At 41.3% G+C, this 25,943-nt stretch overlaps 1 protein-coding gene across 4 annotated transcripts in view; it reads left to right on the top strand.

Annotated features, from left to right (window-relative positions):
- MTA1 (metastasis associated 1) overlaps nt 1-25,943 on the top strand; it is an 81,074-nt gene extending 55,131 nt beyond the window's left edge. The window contains exons 13-20 of one of the 4 annotated variants that reach the window (XM_065673906.1): nt 204-355; nt 1,953-2,142; nt 2,525-2,614; nt 4,222-4,374; nt 5,374-5,409; nt 16,885-16,916; nt 19,807-19,958; nt 24,252-25,943. In XM_065673906.1, the coding sequence (XP_065529978.1) occupies nt 204-355; nt 1,953-2,142; nt 2,525-2,614; nt 4,222-4,374; nt 5,374-5,409; nt 16,885-16,916; nt 19,807-19,958; nt 24,252-24,390 (944 nt within the window). In that variant the 3' untranslated portion in view covers nt 24,391-25,943. Of the gene's footprint in view, nt 1-203; nt 356-1,952; nt 2,143-2,524; nt 2,615-4,221; nt 4,375-5,373; nt 5,410-16,884; nt 16,917-19,806; nt 19,960-24,251 lie in introns of those variants that run through there. The other 3 variants (XM_065673907.1, XM_065673908.1, XM_065673909.1) reach the window with 3 other exon arrangements.

Genomic DNA, 25,943 nt, shown 5'->3' with positions numbered 1-25,943 from the left:
GTATGTGTAACTAGTTCTGCTGAAGTCACAAGTATCTGTAACAGTGGTGATGATTGTGAAGCCATCATCATTTTTTTTAAGGTTTGTTTGAGCTTTGCACTGTCTGTGTGTGGGGTTTCTTTTGTGATGGTTCTAAAGAGAATAAGCTCTGAAAAGTGATCCTGTTTAAGGATATATATAATTTCCACCTTTGTTATCTCTAGCCACACAGTCTTACCAGTGGTATTCTTGGGGTCCCCCTAACATGCAGTGTCGCCTCTGTGCATCCTGTTGGACCTACTGGAAGAAATACGGTGGCTTGAAAATGCCAACACGGTTAGATGGGGAGAGACCAGGACCAAACCGCAATAATTTGGTAGGTATTTGCAAAGCAGGCTGCTTAGTGCTTTTGCCTGGACAGCAGGGTATCATGATACTAAGTAGTTGTTCACTGTTCTTAAATATTTAACAACAGAAAGAATGCCTTCAGCCTCCATTGTTGTCCTTGGGTTTGGTATTGCATGTCTTGCAAAAGTTGGCAATTTAACTTCAGCTGTAACTAATTTGTTGCCAAGTACTGCCCTAAGGAAAGAAAAATCAACCAGCATTTGTTTAGCAAACTAGGCATCAAATGCATGGGATATGAAATGCCAGCCAGTGTTTCTGGTATTCATTTTCTATGATTTTTGCTGTAGGGGGAAGAGGACTTTTTTCCATCAAGGAATTCATTATTTCCTGAAACCTGTTGCCTTTCCCAAGGCACATTTAAAATTAGATACCCAAATTGCTAGTGGCTTTTTAGAGATCCCCTATCTTGTTTTTCTACCTCTTTTATTAATGCTCTTCCCTTTTGGGTAGGTTTATGTATTTATTGTATGAGCTGCTTCTGTTTAATTTTTCCCCTTTTATTTAAAAACCAAAATTCTGAGAGTTTTTCTGAATTTGGTGGAAGGTCAATCTGGAAGCATCATACTTTGAGCTGAAAAGTAGCTGCATCACATGGACAGAAAGGATAGCGCACACTGAACTTGGGTCTTAGATTGGTTTCTTTCCTCTGTCTTAGCCTTTGCTATCATTCCCTTTCTATACTATTTCTTTTGTTTAACCTCTCTCCTTTCCAGGCTTCTGTTTGCCCTCTGAAGCTACTTAATTGCTGCAATAACCGCCAGGTTTTACCAGCTCTGTACTCTTGTTTGTTGATTTACATGTAAATATTCAGAGAGTCTTGTTCTCCCCAGACTGAAATTTCTGCCTGTTTTCCAGCTGTGGGCAGATCTGAGATAACAAGAAAGTACTTTCATTATTTTATTGGTTGACTTGCTGCTTTCATGAAAAATATACTGCTTTGGCTCTCTGTAGTTCATAAATTACTTTCAGTAGTATTCTTTATTACAAACAGTGAATATTTGATAACTCTGTAAACGCATTCATTGAATTCAGAGGAAAAATTAAAACAGAAATACCTGAAACTTTTGAGACAAAATCATTCTTGCATGCTGTAAGCTTGCTTTTTGAAGTGAGTTTGTGATGTACATTTTAGCCATGCAGCTGTTTTCTGATTTTTCCTTTCCCTCTTACAAATGATTTCCTGTAAGGAGTTTGCATTCTATATGCAGAGCAACTCTTAAGCACCCAAAGTTGGAGGGTGTATTGACTCTATAAGCACTAACTCTCATGATAGCATCAGGTAACTTCTTTACATCTGGCTTTTGGATCCCTGCTTTAAAAATTGGTACAGCACAGAAATAAATACTTCCGTGTGACGAGAAAATGTATACCTGCCTTTGAGATATTTTGGAAGAAAATGCCAAATGTTAATGGGTAAGATTTGGGAAATGGGGAATAGCTGGGCTGAAAATACTATTTCTGTTCTTATGTCTGTGAATCGGTAGCTGATTTTATGTGATATTCTTTCTCTTCTTCTTTTTCTAATAATTATTTTTTACAAACAGTATGTATTTTTCTTTTTTTAGAGTCCTCATGGTGTGCCAGTCCGAAACAGTGGGAGTCCCAAGTTTGCTATGAAGACACGACAAGCCTTCTATCTCCACACAACAAAACTGACAAGAATTGCCAGACGTTTATGTCGAGATATCTTGCGCCCTTGGCATGCTGCAAGACATCCCTATTTGCCTATTAACAGTGCAGCAATCAAAGCAGAATGTGAGTGGTGATGCAGCTGGGACCTACTTGCAAAGGAGCCCTTTTGTGGTTCTTTTCCTGTAAAGTTTGAGTTGTGACTTCCTGAGATGCTCTCTTGTATATACCTAGTGGTTTCACAAAATGTGGCTGTGTTGCAGAGGTTCTTACTGATTACAGGCTAGAAAAATAAGGTTGAGAATTCGTGAGCTGCTGTTTTAAGATACTCATGTTTGCTATTACATTTAGCATTCTCCTGCATTTGTGTCCTGTTGCCAAGATATGCTTGCAGCCTGTAAAATTTCTTTGTAATTGGAAAGCTCTTTAGGACACTTGAGTTATTAATTTAATTTTGCTATAATACCTAGATGCCTTTGCACTCTAATTATTTTTCTTTATTTTACAGGCACAGCACGTTTACCTGAGGCATCAGAAAACCCATTGCTATTAAAGCAAGTGGTTCGAAAGCCTTTAGAAGCAGTACTCCGGTATTTAGGTACTAAAAAAACACAAGTACCACCAAACACACAAACCCCCAACCAAACCAAAAACCCCACTAGCTAATTCTGCTGACCATTTGGTTCCGGATTTAGATGCTGGTTCTGCATAAAAAAAGAAAACGGAACATTAAAACCTTCCCATTAACTTGCCCTTTTTTTTCTTTTCCTGTTTAATTTGCTATACCTAGTGCCTCAGCAGTCCACTCTGATCTCATGGAACTGTATCAGAATTTCAAGTGAAGGGAGGAATGTGTTTGCTGTGGCTTCTGATTTATGTGGGGACAAGTTATTATTTGCTAATGGAGGCACAAACATTGTGTTCTGGGAAGAGTTGGTCAGTCCAGTGTTCCAATTTTTGGGCTGTCTGGAGGCAGTTCCTACCTAGAGTTGGGTTCTCCAAGAAGTCTCTTGGTTTAGGACAGCACTGACTCCCCACAGCTCATCAGTCAGTTGCTGGCTGTCCTGTGCTGGAGCTAGGCAAGGGGACTATACTTCCATTTTTTACTTTCTTCTTAGTTGTTTTGTTCAGTTTTTTGTTTGCAGTTTTGCTGTTTGGTGGTTTTTTGTTATGGTTTTCTTGAGGACCTGGGCCTCGTCAGCTGACCTGTGGGGGAGTAGTGAGTAGCACTATCCAGAACCTTTGTATATGTTTGAGGTTCTGGAGGCATCTAAGGTGATGCTTTGTGACAGGCCAGCTTTGACTACAAATGAATGCAAAATCGTTTTCCCCAGTGTTGCAGGTTGCTAGTGTTACACAGAAAACACATCTGAGGTTGTTACAATCTTGATGTGATTCTGAAAGCTATCTTGGGCAGTGGTGCTTTGAAGGCTTCCAGATTAACGAGGGGATTGATTGCCTTTTTACACTAGTAAGAAACACTGGAGTCAATTTATGTTTCTTTGAACATTTTTCTTGATGAAATATTGTAAGACTCAGAGTTTATTAAATATTTACTACTTCTCTGAGTGTTGTACTCCTGTATGCTAATGAGATACACCAATTGAGAAACCTTTGGATACATACAGTGCAACCAAAGAAAGCCAATAAAGGGAGAAGTTTTGCTGTTGGATAAAATCCATCTTCTAATAGTTGTACAGCATGTAACGGTAAATTTTGAGATTTTATTAGTGATGTGCCAGGGTTTCCATTTGACTGTTGAATGTTGGTGCTTTGAATCCTCATTTGTTTGGCCAGTTTAGAAATTAGGTTTTTTGCAGACCTTGCAAAAATGACAAAGCTGCAATTTCACTAGAATTTAGGGGTGTTGCGTGGTTGTCCAAAGATGGCTTTTAATATACAGCACCCCAAAGGATCCCAAATTGTTGGAGAACAGTGTTTTGGAAGTAGATACAAAGTGCTTTTGTTACCAGCCCTTGTTTTAGGATAATATGAAATTGGGCTTAACATCTTCAGTAGTGGCGTATTCCTAAATATGCTTGAAGTACTTTATAAATAGCAATCTCCAGTCAAAATTATTGACTGAGGTAGTTTGTATGTAAGTGGAGGTATGTTTGGTCACCTTGGAATGACCTGTGCAGGTGGTTTTCAGATATATGAGTATCTTCACTAATAAAAAAACCCTGCTGTGCTGTTTTTCAACAGAGTCTCATCCATGTCCTCCAAAACCAGATCCTGCAAAGAGTTTGTCCAGTTCTCTCAATAGTCTGACTCCTGCTAAGTTTACGCCTGTCATTAATAATGGGTCCCCAACTATCCTGGGAAAAAGAAGTTATGAACAACACAATGGAATGGATGGTAAATATTGTTCTGCAAAATGTATATTGCCTGTATAGGCTTTTTCTTCTGCCCTTTTGTATACAAAGAGATTAGTTAAAACTATATTTTTTTTATATAAATTCCAAGTTTCTTACTCTTGAGGGGGGGTTAATTTCTTTCCTTTTACAAAAAGTCACTTATCCCGTTTCTCTGGATGAGACACATGATTTGTACTGCCTGGGTGGTGTATGTACATATGTGCTGGTGGAGCTCTGCCTAGCTTGACCAATTTTGCAAGTGTGATAGTGAAGGAGAAACTTCCCTTCAGGTTTTTCTAAATGGATAGTATGAAGAAAACCTTTATAGCTTATTACAATTATGCTTCCTTTTTCTTTTGAGGTTTACAGCTTTTTAACCTGTAGGTAGTAGCTGTGCATTTCCCAGGTGGCTCTGTAACATGTAGATCACCTGGTTATCAGCAAAGCTACCAGATGCTGCTGCTTAGCTGAGGGAGGCAGATGTGCCAGATCTGGTATGGCATAAACCTGCCCCTGCCTTGCGCAGAACCTGAGCGTTCACTTTTGTTGGCCCTGTCACTGAGCACCTTTGTGCAGTGGAGTTTGGGCTTCATCTCCTCAAGATTAAAAGGCAAGGGAAAGGTGTTTGAAGTGGGAGATAGATGCAGGATGTTCCTGGCATAAACTCCAGGGCTCAGTTCTGTAGAGTTGCTCTTGCCTGAGTGTCAGGGAAGGAATAGTGCAGTCTTTTTCTCAGATGAGGATAAAAGGGACTGTTCAAATGGTCATAACAAGAGTGAGAACATGGAGGGTAGTTCTCCTTAGCAGTTGTTTTAATGGTGACTGAGCAAGGAGAGTCTTTTTTTACCTTTAATTCTTTCTAAATGGCTTATCTGAAATATAGTTACAAACATTTGATATCTTACTGTTTGTGTTTTAACATTAAGAACTTTTTAAACTGCTGCTGTTCAGGTTGCTGATGTGATGTTTTTCTCTTTTCTGTTCACTTGTGCTCTATCAGGCAACATGAAGAAGCGCCTGTTGATGCCTAGCAGGGGTAAGACCTTGAAGCTGCGCTCAGCTTATGCTAGGAGAGTGATTTTTAGTTTCATCTGCTGGCTTGTCTGTGCTTTGTGGCTAATGAGTCTGTGTGCTCCTTCTGTGTTGATGTCTGAGTGTTTCTGGGTAACCATTTCCACCCGTGGTTATGCTGCTCATCTTCCAGGCTTTTCACATGCAGACAACAAATCGTACAGCCGTACTGAAGATGTGAAGTGCTGTGTTCGGAATTGATTACTAATTCCTCAAGTTGACGGAAAAGTTTTCTAGCAGTTTTGTGAAACTGCTGAAAGCTCTGATGGTTGGTTTGAAATTAGGTGTTGTTTCACTATTTGACTTCTAAGAAATCAAAGTTAATGTGTCCTGAACTACAAATTCACTTTGACCAAAAGAAATAGAAGACCGTTCACACTGAGTCCAAAGTTTAAGCCTCCCCGTTTTCCAGTGTGAATGGACAGTCACTGGTGAGAGGCTGTCTGCACACTCTCTACTTACAGTAACACAGTTTTCAAAATTTCCACAGGTTAAAAATAATGTGTTGTGACTACTGAATAGACCTCAGAAGCTTTAGTTTGTGATAATGCAGGAAACGTACCTATGATGTTACTTAGCCAAATTCAGTAGAACAGACCCATTTTGAACCGTTAGGGTACACAGATGTTATTGTGAGACAGGCACACACAAAAACTCCAGCTTACGTGTTACCACGAATGGCTGACACTGCATGCCCTGATGTTAAGCTTTGTGTTTAATGGCTGAGACAGTGGATGACTGTTGTCGGTATTTACATGCATGCATGTATAAGTGCACGTGGAGAATACAGTAACAATGAGGACAGTGATCCTTCTACTGTCTTGCTTTCTTTGGTAATTTATATCTTGATATTGTGTTGCTGAGTTTTTCATGTGCTTTTTAACTTTAATATTTCGGGAAGGAGAAGAAAATCCTGCTGCCTTGGTTAGTTTGGCTTTCTCAGAAGCTTTGTCCAGTAATGAGGGATGTAGACATGGAGTAGCTCTCTGAATTTCCACAGCTCCTAGTGACTACCTGCTTATGGGCATGTCTGTTGCTCACTGCTGACTGTCCTCATCAACAGGGGTACTGCTGAGTCACTCAGCAGATGACGCACTTCTGAAGCTCTGAGAAGCTGTGGCCAGAAAGCGGAAAGTAGAACCGATTCTTCCCTCAGGAAGATGTTCTCTGTATAGAGCACTAGATGTGATGACCTGAGATCATTTGCATACTGGAAATGGAGGATTCTTGGTTTAGTGTTTTTAAAATGTCTGTCTGCTGGTATACATATTTGATTAGGTACATTTCAGTCATAACTGCTGCTGGAGCAGTTTGCAAAACAAAGATTTTGGTGAAGTACCTGTTCAGGCTCCTCAGAATACGTGTTTCTCTGAAGCATGTGTATGCAGTTGTGCAGGCAATGGCTCTCATCCGCATGCCTGCTGCTTTATCTGCTTGGTCTGTGCTCAGCCAGCCACTGAAATACTTGGTGTAGTATTTATAAAATGCTAGGTTGTGGAGTATGATTCAGTCCCAGAATCTGTTTACCTGTTGGGTAGTGAGTGTTAACTGGATATTTCTGAGGGCGTTTCAGCTTCAACTTGTTGGTTGAGGTTTATTTGTGAATGGAGAACATTTGCCACACAGCAGTTTTGACACTGGAATGTTTTCGGACCCTGGGTTGCTGGAAGCTTTGCCGAGACAGGAGAGGGAAGGGAACCACCTGCAAGGAAATGGGATTTAAAGAACTTGGATCAAGATCTGCTGGGCACAAGCAAACAGATGGCGGAAGTTTGGTGGATCTGTTTCTGGCCTGGTGTCAGTTTCTGTGCCAGTGCCCACTTAGCACTGGCACCCGGTTGCCTTGTAGGTCAGCTAGTAACCTTTGGTGGCTTTGGGCATGACTAACACTGGCTTCCTGTGCTGTGCCAGGCCTGGGAACATGGCACTACTAAACATACAGGCTTAATAGTTTGGAGGAGCTGCTGGTGGGAAGGGAGAGGAGAAAGGGAGCACGGGCTGAAACCATTGTGAAGACGAGGTGAATTGCAGCAAGAGTGATGAAGGCCTTGTGACCAGAATTTGGGAGCCAGTGAATTAGCACAAAAGGACTGAAATAAACCCATCTATCTGGAATGAGTGATTTTTGGATAGCAACTGACCTAAGATAGAAGAGAAAGATAATGAGAATAAAACTGGATTATTATAACAAGTCAGATTCTTCATCTACATAGCTGCTATGTAAATGAAATTGGGGGGGGGAGGTTCTTTGTTGTTTTTATGGTTTTCCTCTCCCCTTAATGACACACAGTGGCACATACCAGCTGGTTTAGGTCACTGTAGGAGTGTACTGCAAATAAAAGATGGTGTTAAGACAACTGCATGCAGAGACTGAAAATAATCTTTCTGCAGAAATTTGGGTACAAGAAGACACTTTGTGTCCATCTATGTTGAAATAGTTTTCAAGGGGTTGTTAACCTACTGCAATGTTACATGAATTATCCAGGGGTTTCTCTTCTACATGTGGATGTGCTGTGTTGGTGGCACCTGGGTGATACCTTACAGTCACCATGTCAGAGTCTGACACATGGCAGCGGACAGCTGTTATGGTGGGCTTTTGCTTAAGTCTCTTTGCTGGTGACAAAAGCCTTTTGGTTCTGGGCTGTTGCTTCTGAAGTCCCTGCAGAAGTACATATACTGTAAGTTATGGCTGGTTGCTAAGCTGATTCTATGTGATGAGTTTTGTAATTATTTCCTGATGGCCAGTGTGTAAAGCAATGTAAAATTGAGATTGCTTTGCGGGGAATAAGCCAAGTAACAGCTTATATTTTTGTTTAGGGTAGAACATTAGGATCCATGTTTATACACGTATATTGGTGGTCAGGTTTCTAAGCATTTAAATTCCTGTAGCACTTGCTGCCTTTGCTTAGAATTAGGCTGTTTAACGTTGCTGACAACTGAACTGTTCACACAGGTTTTTGGGTGTTCCTTCAGGCAACTCTGCTGAAAGATCTTCCTCCGAGTCTTTACACCTCTTGGTATTTAGGGTGATGGGTGGCAGTGGTTGGAATTCAGCCTTCTGAACAGTTAAATCAGTGAAGTGCCTTGATGAATGCTCCTGTGTAAATGAAAACACTGTTCCTAAATGTGCCTAAACAATGACTGAGGGTAGACGGATTTGACATGAAGAACACCTATTCTGTAGGTGGATGCAGGTTGGTCAGGTTGAGCTCTGACGACGAGAGATCAAAGAGGAGAAGGAGACTGGTTATTTTTTCAGTTCTGGCTGTGGCCAGAACTAAACTAATTAGGCAGTACTGGAAACTGCTGGACTTAAAAGAGTACCTCAGATTTTTCCTTTGAAATTTTCTGTTTGTTTTTTTCTCTTGCTGCTGTAACTCCAGCCAAGTATCTTTAACTATCCTTTTTCTGACTCATCCCTTCTTAATGCTAAAAACCTGAACTTGGGAAGAATAAGAAAATCCTGCTGCCTTGGTTAGTTTGGCTTTCTCAGAAGCTTTGTTCAGTGATGAGGGATGTGGATGTGGAGTAGCTCTCTGAATTTCCACAGCGCCTAGTGACTACCTGCTTATGGTAGTCCCTATTTTTCAAGCATGAATATGGTTTGTCTGGCCAAGCATCTAGAGTTTTGACTGGTGCTTGAATCCCAAGAACAGGAAAATATTCTTAATCTCATCTCTCCTCACTACCTCCACTCTATTTTAGAAGAATGGTGTACTTGTTTAAGCTTTGGTTCTGCTTCTTTAAATCACAGTGGAGGCATCATTAGGCATACAGTGCCCTTCCCAGCTCCTTCAACATTAGGTTAGCACAGACAAATTGCTGCAGAATCCCATTTTTGGAGCATGGAAAGTACATGGAGTCTCATAAGCTGCCAAGTACAGTGAAATGCTGAAAGTTATTAGTTCATTGCTTTATCGTTAATAGTCTGGAGCTTGACTGGCAATCTTTGCCATGAAACTTCCTCTAAAGAGGTAGAGAAGGGTGGTTTATGTTCTGGACCCTGTTTACTTTTTCCCTTGCAGCTATTCAGTACGGGGGGGGGGGGTGTCTGTGTGATACTTGTCTATGCAAATCCTGCAGGGGGAAGGGAGAGAGCATTGTTAGATTCTCAATTTTTTTCCCCTTATCTTTTACACCATGTAAAAGCTTTCATCTAATCAAATCTGGTATTTAGGGTCATCACATGCACTGTAAAATTGGCAGAGAGAGAACATGAATGAGTAGTGGAAATAAAGGGAAGGCTTTCCCCAGCAACAAACTTGCACTGATAAAATAGTAGTGGATCAAATGCTGAAAATTGGAGAGGGTTTATAGAAGAACCATGAAAATGGTGAAGGGACTGGAAAACTCGCTGTATAATGCTTCTATCAAAGTGGAAGTTGTAGATGTTTGTTTCTGCTGACAGGAGCAGCAGAAGTGTAATAATAGGGCTTTTAAGTCTGGGTGGGAATGGAATAATGAGCTGCAGTAGCCAGAAGGTACAGGAGAAAAACTTTGGCTGGAAACAAGCTGCAAATTTTTTTGAGTGAAGTTAATTAACTGTTGGAATACCTTGCTTCTGCTACTGGGGATTTCTAAACCAAAGTGGAATGTCAGTCTAATTTAACATGTTCTGGTTCACTGTTTCTCACCTCCTTTTGGGGAAATGGGAATGAATTCCTGGAACTGGAAGCATTCATCACCCTAGCATGGCATTAGTTTAATTATCAAAATAGGAGCATGAAAGTAGAAATACTGCTCTTGAGCAAAGCAGCTGTCGAGGTGGGAATATAGGGAAATTCTCTAGTATCAGCTATGTAGGTGACCAGACTTATCTCAAAGCTTTTATTGTGGCTGACTTAGACCTTGCAGATGATTTGGACTTCTCTGTATGCAGAAGTTGCATTAAAATTCTGCCTTTATCAGCAGTGGCCCTTGCTGCTCTTCCAAAGTTGAGGATAACCAGCCAAAGGAAATCTTCCAGGAATGACTGTAAACTGCAGGGGATATTGGTCCTTTGATAAATAATATGATACACAGAGTACTGGGGAGAAGTCCTGGCTTTAGCTATTGATATCCAGACCAGAGTAATGTTGACTAGTGTTAAGATGTTCAGTGCATCTTAAAGGAATGACTGTTCCTAGCCAGCAGCAGCACAGCTGGGAATGACAAGTTGCTTGAAATGCTCCTTGGAAACCCCAAGAACTGTGTGCCTGTGCAACTTCCTCACTTTAGATTATATATCAAAAGTACAGATTATTTTTGAGAATTTTACTTAGGATTTTGTATTGAAATGTTAAGTGAAACTTCTCCACTTGCCTTCAGCTTAGCTATGATACTGTGTTTGATTTCCTTTGATGTTATGGAGAAAGATCTGGGAAGAAAATCAGCATATGGGTATTGTGCTCTATGGATCAACTAATGAAAACCATTTAATTTATGAGGAATGGCATGGAGTAAAATGCAAATGTTGATTGAGAAAGAGGAGAGTGCATATCCCAAGGCCGTGGTAGAAAGCAAGTGTAATTATTATGAGAGGAAATGAATGTATAACAATTCAAGTGCAGAACTGCAAATGTCCCAGATAGTACAAAGCCAGAATTTGTCATTAGGTGGGATCTACATGTGTGATACATATCATATGTATGTATGATGTGTAATACTCCCAATTCTAAGAACAGTGAATAATTCAGCACTTTCTAGTTTGTATAGCTTGGATCAGCAGATGCTAAAGCAGTGAGGTGCATGGTTTTGTTGCCTCTGTTTTTTAACCATAGTGTGTTACAGCAAGACAGAATATACCATGATGCTCTTCTAGGGATGCGGGTAGGTGTCATGGTTTAAGCCCAGCCGATAACTCAGAACCATGCAGCCGCTTGCTCACTCCCCCTCCTTTTCCTCCCTATCCCTCAACGTCAAGACAGATAGCAGCTCTCCATTCTCAGCACGCTTGTCCAAGGGTAGCTACTGACTCATCATAGTTGGATGTCGCTGCCCAGAAAGTATTAATAGGGTCCTTGAAGTACTCTTAGCAGAAGGTACAGCTTTGCATGAACAAACACATCATCTGAGAGGTACTGTGAAGCAAATTAATGTAAATTGTTAGACCAAACATTTCAGGGAGGATTGTCCACATCCAACAAGGTTAATGTGCAGGGATTACGGAAGGAGATGGGTAACAAGTCATTAGTTACTTATGCAAAATTAAAGGTTTTCTTTGTGGTATCTCTCTTCCGGTGTTGCTGTCTATTTAATGTTGTCTTGGGTTTATCTGTCCCACACAGAACTGTGATCACTTCTGTGTTTCATTACAACCAGACCACTCTGTGTTTCTGTATTTGTTGCATGGGGCTGGGCTACTGTATTCTGAACTGTGTGAATCTTTCCTTTTTTTAACCTTAAATCTTTTTTTCCTTTTCCTTTGCCAATCTTGGTAGGAACTTACTTAGGTAAGTAAATTGCAGTTTTAACATTGTTTTTATGTACAACGGATTTTTAAGAAAATGTTAGTCTAGGTGGTGTTTGGTACTACTTATGCTCTGTTCTGCTTGTTGCACTTGAATTCCTAAAAGTTTATAGACTTTGATCATTAGAAGGTGTACTTTCTGTCTGCTCACAGCAGTATCACACTCTTGGCAGTTTTAAGAAAGGGAGGGGTGCTGAAGCATTTTTACAAGCTTGCAGAAACTGTGTGTATATGTCAACATGCAGAGACGACTTCAAGTGAGCCGGTAACTTGGAAGTGAAGTCCTTGTTCATCAAGCCTCATTCATGCATGAATTTTTATATTTTTTTTCTAGCTTGCTCGCTAATGTGGTACTGTTGATGTTCTTGTTACTACTGGGAAGGATGGAATCCCAGGAGGAGGATTACTTTGGGAAAAGGAAAATGCACATGAAGAGTGTATGGAGTTTTGAAAGCAGTGTATTTTAGTATAGTAAACTTGCTGGTTGTGAAAGTGTGTGTTAAATTTTCTGAGTTCATTGTGACTGAAGATGTGCTTATGAATGTTACTGCTTATTGCACGTTCTGCATGATTGTTCTCTTTGGTAAACAGAAGTTAAAACTAAAATGCCATCTGTGACTAACTGCTTAATGTCCCAACTGGTTAAAAAAAAAAAAAATAAGAATTATGTTGACATGAAGGACCCGTATTTTTGTGTGTGCTGGTGGTTATACCAAAGATCAGAGTTAGTAAGTTTGAGTAAATACAAATTTAACAACTGCAAGTAATGTCCAGTGGCTGAAAGCTGGGCTACTCTTTGTCCTTGGTACTAGGGGTCAGCTCTGTACAGGCTTCCTGTGCCAAACTATGACATGATCTGTAAACATACAGGGAATGGTGTGTATGTCCAGGCGTGGAAAATCACTGGGAGAGTTCTATCCAGGTAAAGTGACCATGGCTGGTGCCTGTTCTGCAGCTTCTTGGCACCTGCTGTAGTAATTTCATGGAAATACCCCGGCACTCCAGTCTGCACTGGGCACACTGCTGAGGGTTTAGGCTCTCCTGCTTCTCAGAATCACAGTTGTGTATTGTGCAGAGCTGGTTAAAAAAGCAGGCTGAGTTTGTGTGGTGGGAATTAATTTCTGAATGCTGCCATTCAGGTGTTGATGTCCTCTTGCTGGACTCGCAGGGGGTGGGACTGGATCGGCAGAAAGCATACGTGTCTACTCTCAGGCTTCCAGTGGGACCAGATGTGCTGGTTTGCATCCCATTGGGAAATCAAATTCCCACACTCCACTCTGTGTCGTTGGGTGCCAGCTATTCCCTCCTCACACAGCATGCTCTTGGGGTGCTGCTCAAGTTGCTGCTGGAAGTTTAGGTATTCTCTCATTTTATTTTTATATTGTTTTATTTTTATATTGTTTTATTTTTTGAACAAATCTGAAAGCATTAGATTAAAATGGTAGGAAATTGTTGGAAAAGAAACAGGTTGGTTGACTGAGAGATGTTTTCCACATCCTCAAAAGATAAAGCTGCAAAGTAACAGTAGTTACAATCTTGTTTTGCTGTTTGTGATAGTCCTTCCCCACCTGTGTTTCTTTGGATGAAAATATATTCATCTGCAGCTTTGATACTTCAAGAATGAAAGGATTGTTAGGGCATAGTAACCTGCTGTGACTGGTTTTGAGCCAAGATCTCTCTAATTGTGCTTATGCTTGAAGAACAGTTCTGAGGTCTTTGTCACTAAGCTGTGGGGAGTGGAGGCATGCTCTGTGGTTGTCAGTTTATCTGTGTACTGTGATCAGGTGTTTTATTGCCATTTCAGTAACAATGTAAAATTCATCTGTGGCAAAGGACATTTATGCTTATCTGCAGATACACCTTCGGTTTACCTTGTCTTCATTTTATCCTCTGGGACTTCCTTTTTATTTCAGTGTATAGAGAAGACTGGCAGGTGGGATTGAGTGGCAGGATATTTTGTAGGTCTCTGGGTTTTTTTTTCAGTGCTCTCGAAAAATCATGTAATCTTGACTTTTCAGAGTGCATTGCAATTTCTTTGACTGCAAAGAGTGGAAGACCTGCTGAGATTCATTGTTGTAGACTTTCATACTTTGTGGTTTTAATGGTTTGGTTCATCTTGAAAATACCTCCTTTTTTTTCCTTTTTTTTTTCCCCCCCTTTTTTTCTTTTTTCCCTTTTTTATCTCAGTTTTAGATTAGTGTTTTTTTTGTGATGTGTTGGAGCTGTGTTAATTCACATCAATGATATCTAAGGTCCAATTCAGGCAGTTAGACCTTAGATATCATTGTAAGGAATAGTCACACTTTCTACCCTGTGGCTTCTTTAAACATCCCTCCATAAAATAAAGACAGGTTTGTGGTTTTGGTTTGTTGTTTAGTTTTGGGGGATTTTTTCCCCTGGAGAGGAGCTGCCAGAACCTTGTTGTATTTTGCTTCTGATTTATATTCATAAGCTGTCTTACATTTTTAACCTGCTTGTGGATGTGTATGTGTGAGAAGTGTCTCTCAAACCTTGATCTGTGAAAATGGAACAAGCATCTCAGGGAGGACTAAGTTTTATATGGTGAGTTATGTGTCTGCACCACTCCTTACCCAGAGACAGAGGGTTGGTTTAGTTCTTAGAGGTGCCTGTCTCACAGACCTCATTTTTCACACAGAAGCCACCAAAAACTTATGGTCAAGAATCCGTTGTTTATGGTACAGATGCGTCCTGTTGACTTCACAGCTGTTCTGCAGTGCATTACAGATGTTATATGCTGTCTCTCTGCATCTCTTTGGTGACCATTGTGGGTAAAATTATTCATTTAATAGCAGTGCTTCAGATGCATATGCTTTTAGGGGGATTTTTTTTTTACTGCAAACTGAAGCTAGTCTTTCTAGTGTCTGGTTTCATTCTTTCAAACTCCAGTCATCAAAGTGTGACTGAAGGGAAAATTAACAGATAGCTAAGATTAATATGCTGATTGATACCTTATTACTGTAAGAGCAAGCATACAAATTTTATTGAAACTGTGACTTTGTGTCCTGTTGTACTGGAGCAAAGAGTTGGCATAGGTAGTATCCAGCAATAGTCATCGCAGCAGCCACATATCAGCTGCTCCTGTAGGCAAGTCTGTTCTGTGATCAAGAAAGTTCTTAGTACAAGCAAAGAGCTGATCTGGAGCATGGTTAAAATGAAATGTGTGGCTTCAGTCCAGGGGCTAGCCTCAACTGATTTACATCTCTCAGAGCTCCTGTAAATGAAGAAACTGTTATCTTTCCATTATGAAGGGGGGGGGGGGGGGGAACAACAAGTGTTGGAGCTTGGCTCTAAAGCCAACAGATCAAGGTTGCATCCTGCTGGCTGTGCTGTTTCCCAACATCTGTGGAGCTCTTTGTCTATCCATCTCAAACGGCCGCTCACAGCTGTGTTTTGGATGCAGTTGCTGCTCCCATGTAAAAAGGAATTATCTGGAGCCTACATTGCCTTTGTTAACATCCAGAGGTTGTTGCTGGTCTTCTCACTTGGTGTCTGGTACATCTGTTCTGCAGATTTAATGGAAATCTTTCTGGCAACTATTTCTTCATCTCTGTGGGTACTCAGGAACAAAAATGCTGCAAAAAATTGAAACTATGTGTCTTCATGTTTGAAGTAGCAACATAAAATGGAAAATACACTCGATACAAACTGTTGATTTTATTGTGGTGCTGCAATACTTAATGCTCAGGAAATGTGCCCCATTCTGCCTTTCTCCCTCCTGCTACATTGCTGTGCCATGGGTTTCCTGGCATAGTTGCTGTGAGTACGTTGTGTTTGGTTTATCAAGGAGAATGTCAAGGAATCTGTTGGGAGTATGGGCCATGAGCTGTAAAAGTCCATTTTTGCTGGATTCTTTAAAAAGCTTTGCTCTTTCATCATAGTTTAACTCGCTGGAAATGGAAAGATTCAGAAAGTCAGGCTGGGAAGCTTGCTATAAATGTGAAAGCAGAATTTGTACTGATAACTTCTGCAGCCAGTGACAACATTTGCTGATGCCTGTCCTGTAGTACCTGTTGGATGTGGTGTCCTGACATTTTGGTTCTGAGCCAGAAGGGGCTGAGAAAGGTGGTCTGGTGCACTGATGCTAATGAAATAGTGTTTTCTGGGAACGTGCATCTCAGACAACTAAACCTAACTAGACCTAAAAAGGTTCATTAAGTCTCCAGTCATTCTGTGTCATACCCTGCTGCCTTATAGCAACATGTCATTCTCTTACATACCAAGACCTTTGTGTGTCCTACAAGGCCTTATATGTGTAAAGTACAGTTCAATACGTAGGCTGTGGCAGCATGATAGGGTATCTGATAGTATAGCAAATAAGCTAGTAGAATCAAGCCATTGTGCTCAGTGCTTTACAGTGCTGTTTGTGTGTTACTGTGGAAGGGCTTTGTGTGGTAGTTGGAGTCGCAGAGCTTTGTGACTGATGGAGCTACGCCTGTGCAAGTATTTACTTGTGGCAGGTTCAGCAGATACAGTCTGTTTGCTAATAGCTAGTAGCTAACGCCTGAGCTGAAGAGCTCCCTTGGGGATCCAAGGATGTTAGGAAAGATCCTATTTGTTTCTGTCTTGACAGTGTATAATACCTTCCATTTTCTTCTTCTTGATGTCAGTGGATTCCTCCAAAACTAAAACAGAATACCAGATTTTTCCCAAGACTTGAGGAAAACCTCGGATCTGAAAGAGGAGGTGTACTTTTAGTGGCAGTTTGAAGAAAGGTGTGAGCAAACAGAGAAAAAAATGGGCAAATGGAATGTGTTTTTAACTTGGGGCCTCTCTGCTCTTCAAACCATGTTGTTAAGGAAGCTCTTTTCTCAGTTACCTTTCCAGGAGGGGAGAAGTTAGTTTGGTAGACAACTCTTGATTTAGCAAAACAACACAGTTACAATTATAGCTGCGTGTGTTTTGATTTTGTACTTTTTTCTGTCTTGGAAAAGCAATGGTCTTACCAGCTCTATTCTCTTTCCTGTTTGTTAGGTCTGCCTAACCACGGACAAACCAGACAAATGGTAAGAGAATGTTCATTTAACCAAAACAGGGAAAAAAAGGATTATTAACCTGTGCTAGATAGAACACCCCATTAAACCATAGTGTTTCACTTCCATCTTTGCTGTTTGCAGCTGGTCATTTTACCTAATTTATTGAAAACTTAAAGAAAAAATACAATTTCGGGGCATATGAAACATCCGAGTGGTTAAAATGCAATTTAAACCTCAAATCTATCTATCTGTATATAAATGAGATTCTGTTTTGAATGGAACATCTTGTTTCTGCTCATACAGAAATGGAGTGGCTGTTTATAGCAAAGTTCTGGGATGTGTTTCTAGGTGGAATGTGTTTCCCTGAAGGAGGAAGGTTGAAATGATGGAAGGGTTTGTTTGGAAAACAGTTTCTTTTTTATTTTTTTAATTAGGAAGTTGGTGTGGAAGTTGTCTGCTCAGAATGCTTGCATTTTATTTGAGTAAAAATTATTCCTAGCCTTTCATCCATTATGCTGAGTTTAATCAAAGGACAGAAGCAAATAGCCAGTCTGATTGATGCGTCTCTGGCAAAATGCTTTCTCATGAAATTCACCTCGGTGTGAAGGGGCCAGGGCAAAGGCTGTGCATCACTTTCCCCTCTTACACATGGCTTATGGGAGGCTCACGGGAGAGAACTTCAAGCATAATTTCCCCCCCAGTAAATGATCTTCTGATGTTGATAAAGTGGAGCTTACCTCATTAGGTGAATTGCCACAGTGTGTAAGTGTCAGTAGAGTCACTTTGACGTGGGTCAGTCAGCAGCAGGTATGACAATGGTCACTCAGTGGTGATCACAAGCATTACTATGTCTAATAATCTTGGATAGTGTGCAGTGTCATGAGAGTAGGCTATAACTTGAGCATGCTAGTGTGTTGTAATAATGAAGCATTCATTTGGTTTGTTGCTTGAATATCTGATCAGAAGTGGTAAATTATATTCCTCCATTAATTCAGCTTCATTTCTTGTCATTGAGGAGACTGGCTACTTGTTTGTGTCTGCTGAATAAACAAACTCAGTGCCCTGGGAGAAATCTGTGATGACTTAACACATTTTAAGTGTTTTAGGGTAAAACCTCTGAACTGTTTTGATTTCTGGTTGCTTGATAAAGTGTGCTACTGAACAGAAAATCAAAGGTTCCTGTTTCAGGGTATACCATTTGAAACAGGTTGCTCTGTGCAGGTAGAAAAAAGGCAACCTGGAAGCATAGGAGTGCCCCTTCTAGGTATTTCCAAGAACTTCTTCCAGAGTTGTTCTCCTGTGTATGTAGCAGATGTGGAGAACATGTCCTTTGCAACACTAATGAAGGGATTTTCTTGGAGAAATCTGGAAGGGGTAAAAAATCCCAAACCCAAACAAACAAAAAACCGAATCACCAAAACACAAACCAACAGAAAAGCTTTTTATTTTAAATGTTTTCCTCAATACATCTCAGCTACAGAAGCACTTCTTGAAGTATTTCAGTGGTCTGCTGTCGTGCCAAAGTTGTCTTGCATAACATGGAGCTGGGCAACTAAGAAATTAAACTGTTATTGCACCTGTAGACAACAGCTTTAAAGAGCTAAGGATTTTAAAAAGTGGGATTCTGTTTGTTCAGTTCTAAAGCCCTAATTTTTGACAGGAAGTGGATCTTGGTAGCGCAGTGGATTAAGGCTGGTCAAAAAAGAAGAAAGTAATCTATCTTACATTTTTTGGTTCCTCCTCAGATAAAATCGAGATGCAGGGTTTTGCTGGCTTTTTTCCTTGGTTGGCAGACTGAAATCTTCCATTTCCAGGTCAAAGTGATAAAATTTGGTTGTGCTTTTGCACTATAACCCAACACTTAAGGACATGAATACCTCATGTCCTCACCTTTCATTTTGAGGTGGATCTCCCAGAGCAGACATCCCTCATGTACATGCTCAGTTTCCCATTCCATGGGCAGAAGGAGAAGCCTTAGTGCATCTGGGGAGATGGTCTGGCCTCGGGCGATGGGCTGTGAAACGCAAGAATTAAATTTCTACTGAGACATTTTCTGACCAGCTTTAATTGAATTTTCTGGGCCCTTATTTTGCATCTTTTCTGACTGTCCAGTGTTACTGATTTCTGTGGGATTTCTCAATGTGCTAATCAGCAGGAAGAGGGGCAGCAGAACTGGACTTCTGATGATCAAGGACAGCTGCATATGAGAAGCTTAAAACTTTGCTCCCTTTCATCTGCACCTCTTAGTAACAGCTCGTGTTTATCCAGTTGAGTGGAAGGGGGCTTCTGTGGGTCTGGAAAATTATACCTGTGTTGATTTGTAACGCCAGTGTGTTATATATGGTAAATCTGTGGTGTTAAATGCTAAAAGGATTTTATGATGAAAGCTACTAAGCTTTGTTCTCAACAGCATGTTTAATTGTATACTATCCTCATTAAATATTAACCTCTCTAGAACAAAAAGGATATGGGTAAGTTTGGTGCCCCAGAATAACTGTAAATTCTGATTTTTATATTTGGTTTGCTGTGTAGCTAGATATCCTTCTCTGAAATCAATAGATTTGCTCTAGATTTATGGTAGTAGTTGAAATCTAAGTCTTATGCTCAATCTTTCAACCTTGATGTCATCTTTCAGACACAAGCAACAGATTATTGGTAATGCCTTTCATTTATTATTTGTCCTGTCACTGGAGTATTGCTGTCCTATTTTATATTGAAGGTGCTTAACTTGTACTGCTCGTGGACAATTGCTTTTATGTGAATTCTGTGTTCAGTCATGGGCAAGAGGGGAAATTTTTACTGTAAGCTCTCAACAAGTGATACAAAAACTTTCTTTCTCTTTTCCTTTGAGTGCTTATCACGTGCTACTGCTGCAGGTTTGTTGCAGTCCATAACTATACTTTTTTATGTATCATGTTAGGGACCAAGCCGAAACTTGCTGCTCAATGGGAAATCATACCCAACAAAAGTCCGATTAATTCGTGGTGGATCCATGCCTCCAGTGAAAAGGAGGAGGATGAACTGGATTGATGCACCAGATGATGTTTTTTACATGGCCACTGAAGAAACCAGGTAGGAAACTGGGTCTTTCAATGGGCTTAAGGGGAGGTCTTCTGGTTTGCGTTCCTTGGGGGTGCTGCAGGTGTTGGACAAGGATCGCTTCAGCAGATCTGTTGCTCCAAACTGAATGCAGAAACCACTGCCAGTATTGAGGTGGATGAAGACTGTGATATACCTAATCATGTCTGATGGGCCTAATCGTGAACTTGCATTCCAGAGAAAGCAGATTATTCTTCCTCTAGAGCAGTTGCTGTCAGAGATGGGCAATAAGGCCGGGGGGGGAGGAAGACAGAGCTGGAAAGTTCACCTGGTTCAGACCCATGACTGCCTTTGGAGGTCCCACTGCAGTGTCTCAGTAACAAGATAGGGCCTTCTGCTACACAGGTGATGCTGAGGAATAGAGGCTTCTCTACAGAACTCTGCATATGTTCTTGCACACTAAAGTCTCTTGTATTACCTCTCAGAACATCTCCTCGTGTGTCTGAGTGCTGAAACCTACAAGTGACACAGAGGGTTTCCATTGGCCGAGTTGCCTCATTTCTCTGGTGGCTTACATTTGCCACCAGTAGTGGTGAGATTTAGCCTTCTCTGCAGTTCCTGTCTTCCTTCTTTGGTGGTACTGCTTCTGCTAGTCCTTCTTGTTAGTCTGTGCAGAGGATAGAAATAGTGAAAGAAACCTTCCTTGCATGAGTTTCACTGTAAACTCTGTTTACAGGCTGCTGGCAGCATGGTAGAAGCTATGTGGCCAGAGCTTTTGTGTCTGTGGTCCCAGTACTGTTATTCCTAGGAAGGGAGGACTGCTTCTGGGTATGATGAAAAAAGTAGAGACATATTCTTGCGTGGTTTCCTCCCAAGAACTTGATGCCTCTCTCCTGGGTAACCTTGAAGAAGGTCAGAGCAAAGCCCGTCCTGCCTTTCATCCTTCTCTGCAAGCAGAGACACTCTCTGGCTTTTGTCTGTATCTGAATCCTGGAGTTATCAACAATCGGTATCAGTCTCCCAACAGGTAGAGAAGCTCTTACCCATCCCTCCAGTAACTAGCAGAGATGGATGTGGGAATTACTGGGTGTCTGGTGAGCCCTGACAAGTGGCCAAGGGGTTCGGGAATTTTGAGTACTTCATCTCTTCTGCTACTAGTAAATTGGCAACTGTTCTGAATCTTCATTTGTTCAGCATGAAGTGCATAGTCAGAGTCATGACATCCCCAAACTCCTCCTCAGCCTCAAGACATTTCAAGTGTCAAGTGACTGTTCTGTGGGCCTAGTATCAAAGATGGGCTTCAGAAGCAATCTGAGACTGATAGTGTTCAAGTTGTTAACCACTATTTATTGGATGATTATTTCAGTGCAGGAACACCCCCACCCCTGCTAGAACACATAAGAAACATGAAATTGTTTTCCTTGTCAGACTTGTTCCTATGTACACCTTTAATGCAACTGTGCATTTCACATGAATTCGTATCTTTACTTGCATTTTCCCTTCTCCTATTCTGTTTTTGTGAGATGCTGTGAAAGTAAGCAGTGGGATTTCATATATAATGAAACTAAAGTGAGAGAAGTATTTAATTTGCAGGGGAAGCAGTTTCCTTATTCCTGTTGTCTTCTTGCTCTGGTAAAGAGGTTCTGGGATCCTGTTACAGACCTGCAGCTCTAGCAAATTCATGTGCCATTGTGGATGCAGATCAATCCTTAGATGCTCAAGGCTTATTTTGTAATCCTGCATCTACGAAACACTTCTTGACATGTTTATCGTCCAACCCACAAGAAATACTGCAGGTCCATGGTAGTAATGTCTCAGTGCTACTACAAGGCCCTACCCTTTGATTTGTACAGAACAGTGAGAATATTCATCAAGTGTGATGTTGGTTGTGAGAACAGTTTGTTGTAAAGGCACAAAATTGTCTGCTCATACAGAACCACTGATGGAGACAGGGAAGATCAGTCCCACAGCAACCAGCACATCTCTAACCCAGAAATCATAGCGTAGTGATAGACATCAGCTCAGTAAGACCTTATCTCTTCCATTTAAGAAAGAAAGAGAGAGAACGGGCTTCTTTGTCTGACAGTCTTGCTGCTTAGCGGCATGATGAGTGCTGAAAGGAGATGTTTGGCAGCCTGTTGAAAAGCAGGGAAGCCTGAGTGATGTAGCATTGTAATCGGCACGGGTTTTCTGTTGAGCATTTCACCTCTAACTTTTCCCTGAACCATCTGCTACATTCCAGTGTCAAGAATGTAAGACTTGTTTGTGAGCTCTGAAACAATTTGAGCTTTGTGTTAGCTCCATAGCAATCAATCTAGCAGCAGTATCTGCATATCATCCTCCAGCTGAGGTCAGGCTGTGTTTTCAGTCACAGAAAGCAGGCTTTCCTACAGTTTTACACACATGCACCCCTCCCCTTCTTGTGTAGCACTGTTGAGAATGGTGCTGGAAAAGTGGATAGCCTTGAGGGGGAGCAGTTTGAAAAGTTGGTCAGTTGAAAGGAGTAAGTTTTTGAATTCAAGCCTCACAGTAAGAAACCTGGCATTTATAATTTATGCAAGTGGAGGCAGTGGGTGACCTGATCAGAATCTAGAGCTGCTACGAGACGTGTTGCTGATGGTAGCGTGTCTAATTGAGCACATGCAGATATTGTAAGAAGCTCCACTGGCAAAAGTAGATCGATTTCAGCTAAATGAGTCTTGGAAAAATCATCACATCTTTTTTTCTCCCTACCACCTTGTTTCTTTCCACCCTGTTCTCTCCCACACTCTGTGGCTTTTCAACTTTAAAAGGCACTGGTGAAATGGGGACACTGAGCAAGCAAAAGACTGTGTCTGTGCGTGCACTACCTAGCAAACAACCCAAACACCTAAACAACAAACGAAACGACAAAAACCAACCAAACAAAAAACAGCTCACCCCCAAAAAAGGGGTTTCTTGGCCCCAGCAATGTTGGCTACCCAAAAATCTTAAAGCTGCCTTTGGGGGATAGATGGCTAATTGAGTTGTGGTCTGTAAAGCCGTGTGGCTGCCCTTACTCTGGTGTGGTATAATGTCTGTCACGATAAAGTCAAAAACATCATTAGGGTAAGAGCCTGTAAGGTGGGCAGTGCTGCCTTATCAGACCCTCCTCGTTGCCCCAGGTCCTGAACTGAAGGCTGTGTACAGTGGGTACTGGTGGACTATTGTGAATATTTATTACTTTCTTTTCTAATCTTTTTATGCCTTTTACCACCACAACATTCTTTGGAAATGAATTCCTCATTTTAATTACGGAGTACATTTTTCATCGTTGCTGGGGTTTGGTTTTGTGGGCTTTTTTGTGTTTGGTGGGGTTTTTTTGATGGGTGGTTTATTTGTTTGGGTTTTTGATACTTTGTTTAACTCTAAGACTGGTATTGACAAAAAGAAGCAATCATTGTGTATTGTTGCTTTCAGCCTTTATTTTGCTAGTTTTAAAGCTTCAGTGTGTCCCCCTACATTCTTCCTCACTTTTACTTTCTCCCCATATGGAAAACTGCTTCCTTTATCTGATAAGAATTGTTGCTGGTCTTGTAACATACAGGGAAACTCTAAGCAAATGCAAGACATGAATATTACCCGTTTCTGGATTGGGCACCTGCAGTGTGGGAGAAATAAGAGCGAGAGACACCCTGTTAGTGTTTCCCAGTGGGGAGGAAAGCACCAGTGTTGGTTTGCTGGTTATAGTGGCCATCATGGAGCTCCCTTGCAGCAGCTCAGCCTTGAGGCACAGCTCCATGGGAGACCAAATGTTGCTTGCTTGTGCTGTGACAGGACTTTCTTGAAGAGGCAGCTGTGTGCACCTGCTTGGGACTGGGGAACGTCAGAGAGCTCTGTGAGAGATGGATAGAGCTCTGTGAGAGATGGATAAGCAGGTGGGGATGTGACCAGCGTCACCAGAAGTGGTTTGGTTGTAATTTGGCTTTATAAATTCCCACAAAGCTGCCTGCAGCTGACTGTGCTTCAAAGTAAATTAGTGGTATGGAAACTGGCTATCGGAACCGCTTCATGTGCTGTATTGACAGCAGTAGCCCCTGGTCCTACAAGGCTGGACCAGAATGCCTTCTGCTCTGCAGGGGAAGGATTCTGAAACAGAGAGTGCAATTTCATCTTTATTGGTGGGTTTATAAACCAGAAAACAAAAGTTCTCCAGGGAATTCATTACTGAAATAACAGCGTTAACCCATCCTGTTAGCGAGCAGCCACTGCATGTGCAGGCCTGGTTCCCTTGGGGGAGCTGAGAAAGCTACAGTAGTTAGCATCCAGTCTCTGTAATCAGTTCCTTTCTTCCTTTGCTGTCTGTAGGAAAATCCGCAAGCTGCTTTCCTCCTCTGAAGCCAAGCGAGCCGCCAGACGCCCTTACAAGCCTATTATCCTCCGGCCCATCCAGGCAGTACAGCTACGCCAGCCCATGAATGATGAACCCATAATCATTGAGGATTAACACACACTGAGCAGCTCTCTGGATGACGGTGGATCTGCCTGAAAGAATCTCTCCTCCAATATATACTTGAGTTTCTATGGCTACAGCATTGAACTAACTGTTGAAGAGAGGGAACTTTTGAGGAACTGTTTTGCATCTTTTAAACCCTTAAAAGGAACTCAGCCCTGCTCTGAGCCTCTGACCACAGACTGCTCTCTCTCTCGCGCGCGCTCTCCTCTCTCCTTTCTTTTTTTCTTCCTTTGTTTTTTTTTTTTTTTATTTTAATTTTTTATTATTATTTTTGGTAGCCTCTTTTCCCCTTTGCTTCTACCCCTTTTGTAGACAGGGGGAGGGAAAGTAAGTTTAACTTATTAAGAGAATGTGGATTAGTACTTTTTAGCTTTGTTTCCTCTTCCGATGTACGAAGAGCTAGAACCCTTCATTTTGTGACTGAGCTCTCGTTGCAAAGCCATTTTTACGAGGCTGTGTTGTAAGATTCTTTTTTTTCTTTTCTTTTTTAATTTTGTGGACGGTGCCATTTTTTATTTCATTTATATCATTTCTTTTGTAGATATATTTCCAACCTTTAACTGATATTTGGAAATAGGAGCTGAAAGCCAGCCCCAGGTTCAGCCAGTTTTCTTTGGTCCTGTCCCTTATATTTTTTGGATCATTTTGCACGGCCAGTTGTGCTCATGCACAAGACAGAAACAACTCAGGCTGAGAAGGGAGTGAGCTAAGAACTGAAGAACCCTACAGAACATCACACTAACGTTGTGTGCAGTGGCGGCCAGGCTACCAGAAATAGGTGTCCTTACTCTAGTCAATCCCTGGGAGATCTGGCCTGTGGCATTTCTCCCAGTAACCAGCAGTTTGTGTGCTGCCTTCTCTCTGACATCTGGAATCCTACGTGCTGTTATACCACCAAGACCCAGCAGTAGGCCCAGCAGTCCAGCAAGTGTAATGAATTGCTTTGCTCTGGCTCCAAGAGTCAAGTACACCAATGCCCAGGGACATTTTGCTTAGAACTCTGAACCTGTTTGTGCATCAGTGGTTTTGGACACATCTCTCCCAGGACAAGACCTGGTTTCTCTTTAATTGCGTTACTGTATGTTTCCCATTTTGAAGGGAATTTAAATTACAGCTGGGTTTTCATTTGAACACATTGTGTCTGAAATTAAGTGGGTTTTTCCCCCCTTGACATTTCTTGTGTTTGAGGTTTCTTGCATCTCTTGAACTTCTTACGTATTTGCAAGTCTGTATAATTTCTTTTTCATATGTCTTCTCATTGCAGTGCGTTTGTTGAATGCCCTGCTCTGTTTTGAAAGGATGTAAACTATCATTTGCAACTTGTGCTGATCTGTACATGTACCTGCCTCAAGCAGACACAGCATGTAGTAATCCCCAAGTCATTCCATATGTGTCAGCGGTGAGATGAGCCAAAGTTGTATTTGGGTTATCACAGTCCAACCGTGATTCTGTGCAACTCTGCTAACCCACGGGGTTAGACGGAAAGGAATCCCCACAAAATGAAAACAATTCAGTTAACTTTACTTAATAAACCTGGAAAATGA

This window comes from Lathamus discolor, chromosome 3, assembly GCF_037157495.1.
Source record: "Lathamus discolor isolate bLatDis1 chromosome 3, bLatDis1.hap1, whole genome shotgun sequence".
NCBI classification, from domain to species: Eukaryota; Metazoa; Chordata; class Aves; order Psittaciformes; family Psittacidae; genus Lathamus; species Lathamus discolor.
Note: the sequence above shows the minus strand (reverse complement) of the source record. Positions and strands in the feature narration are given on the sequence as shown.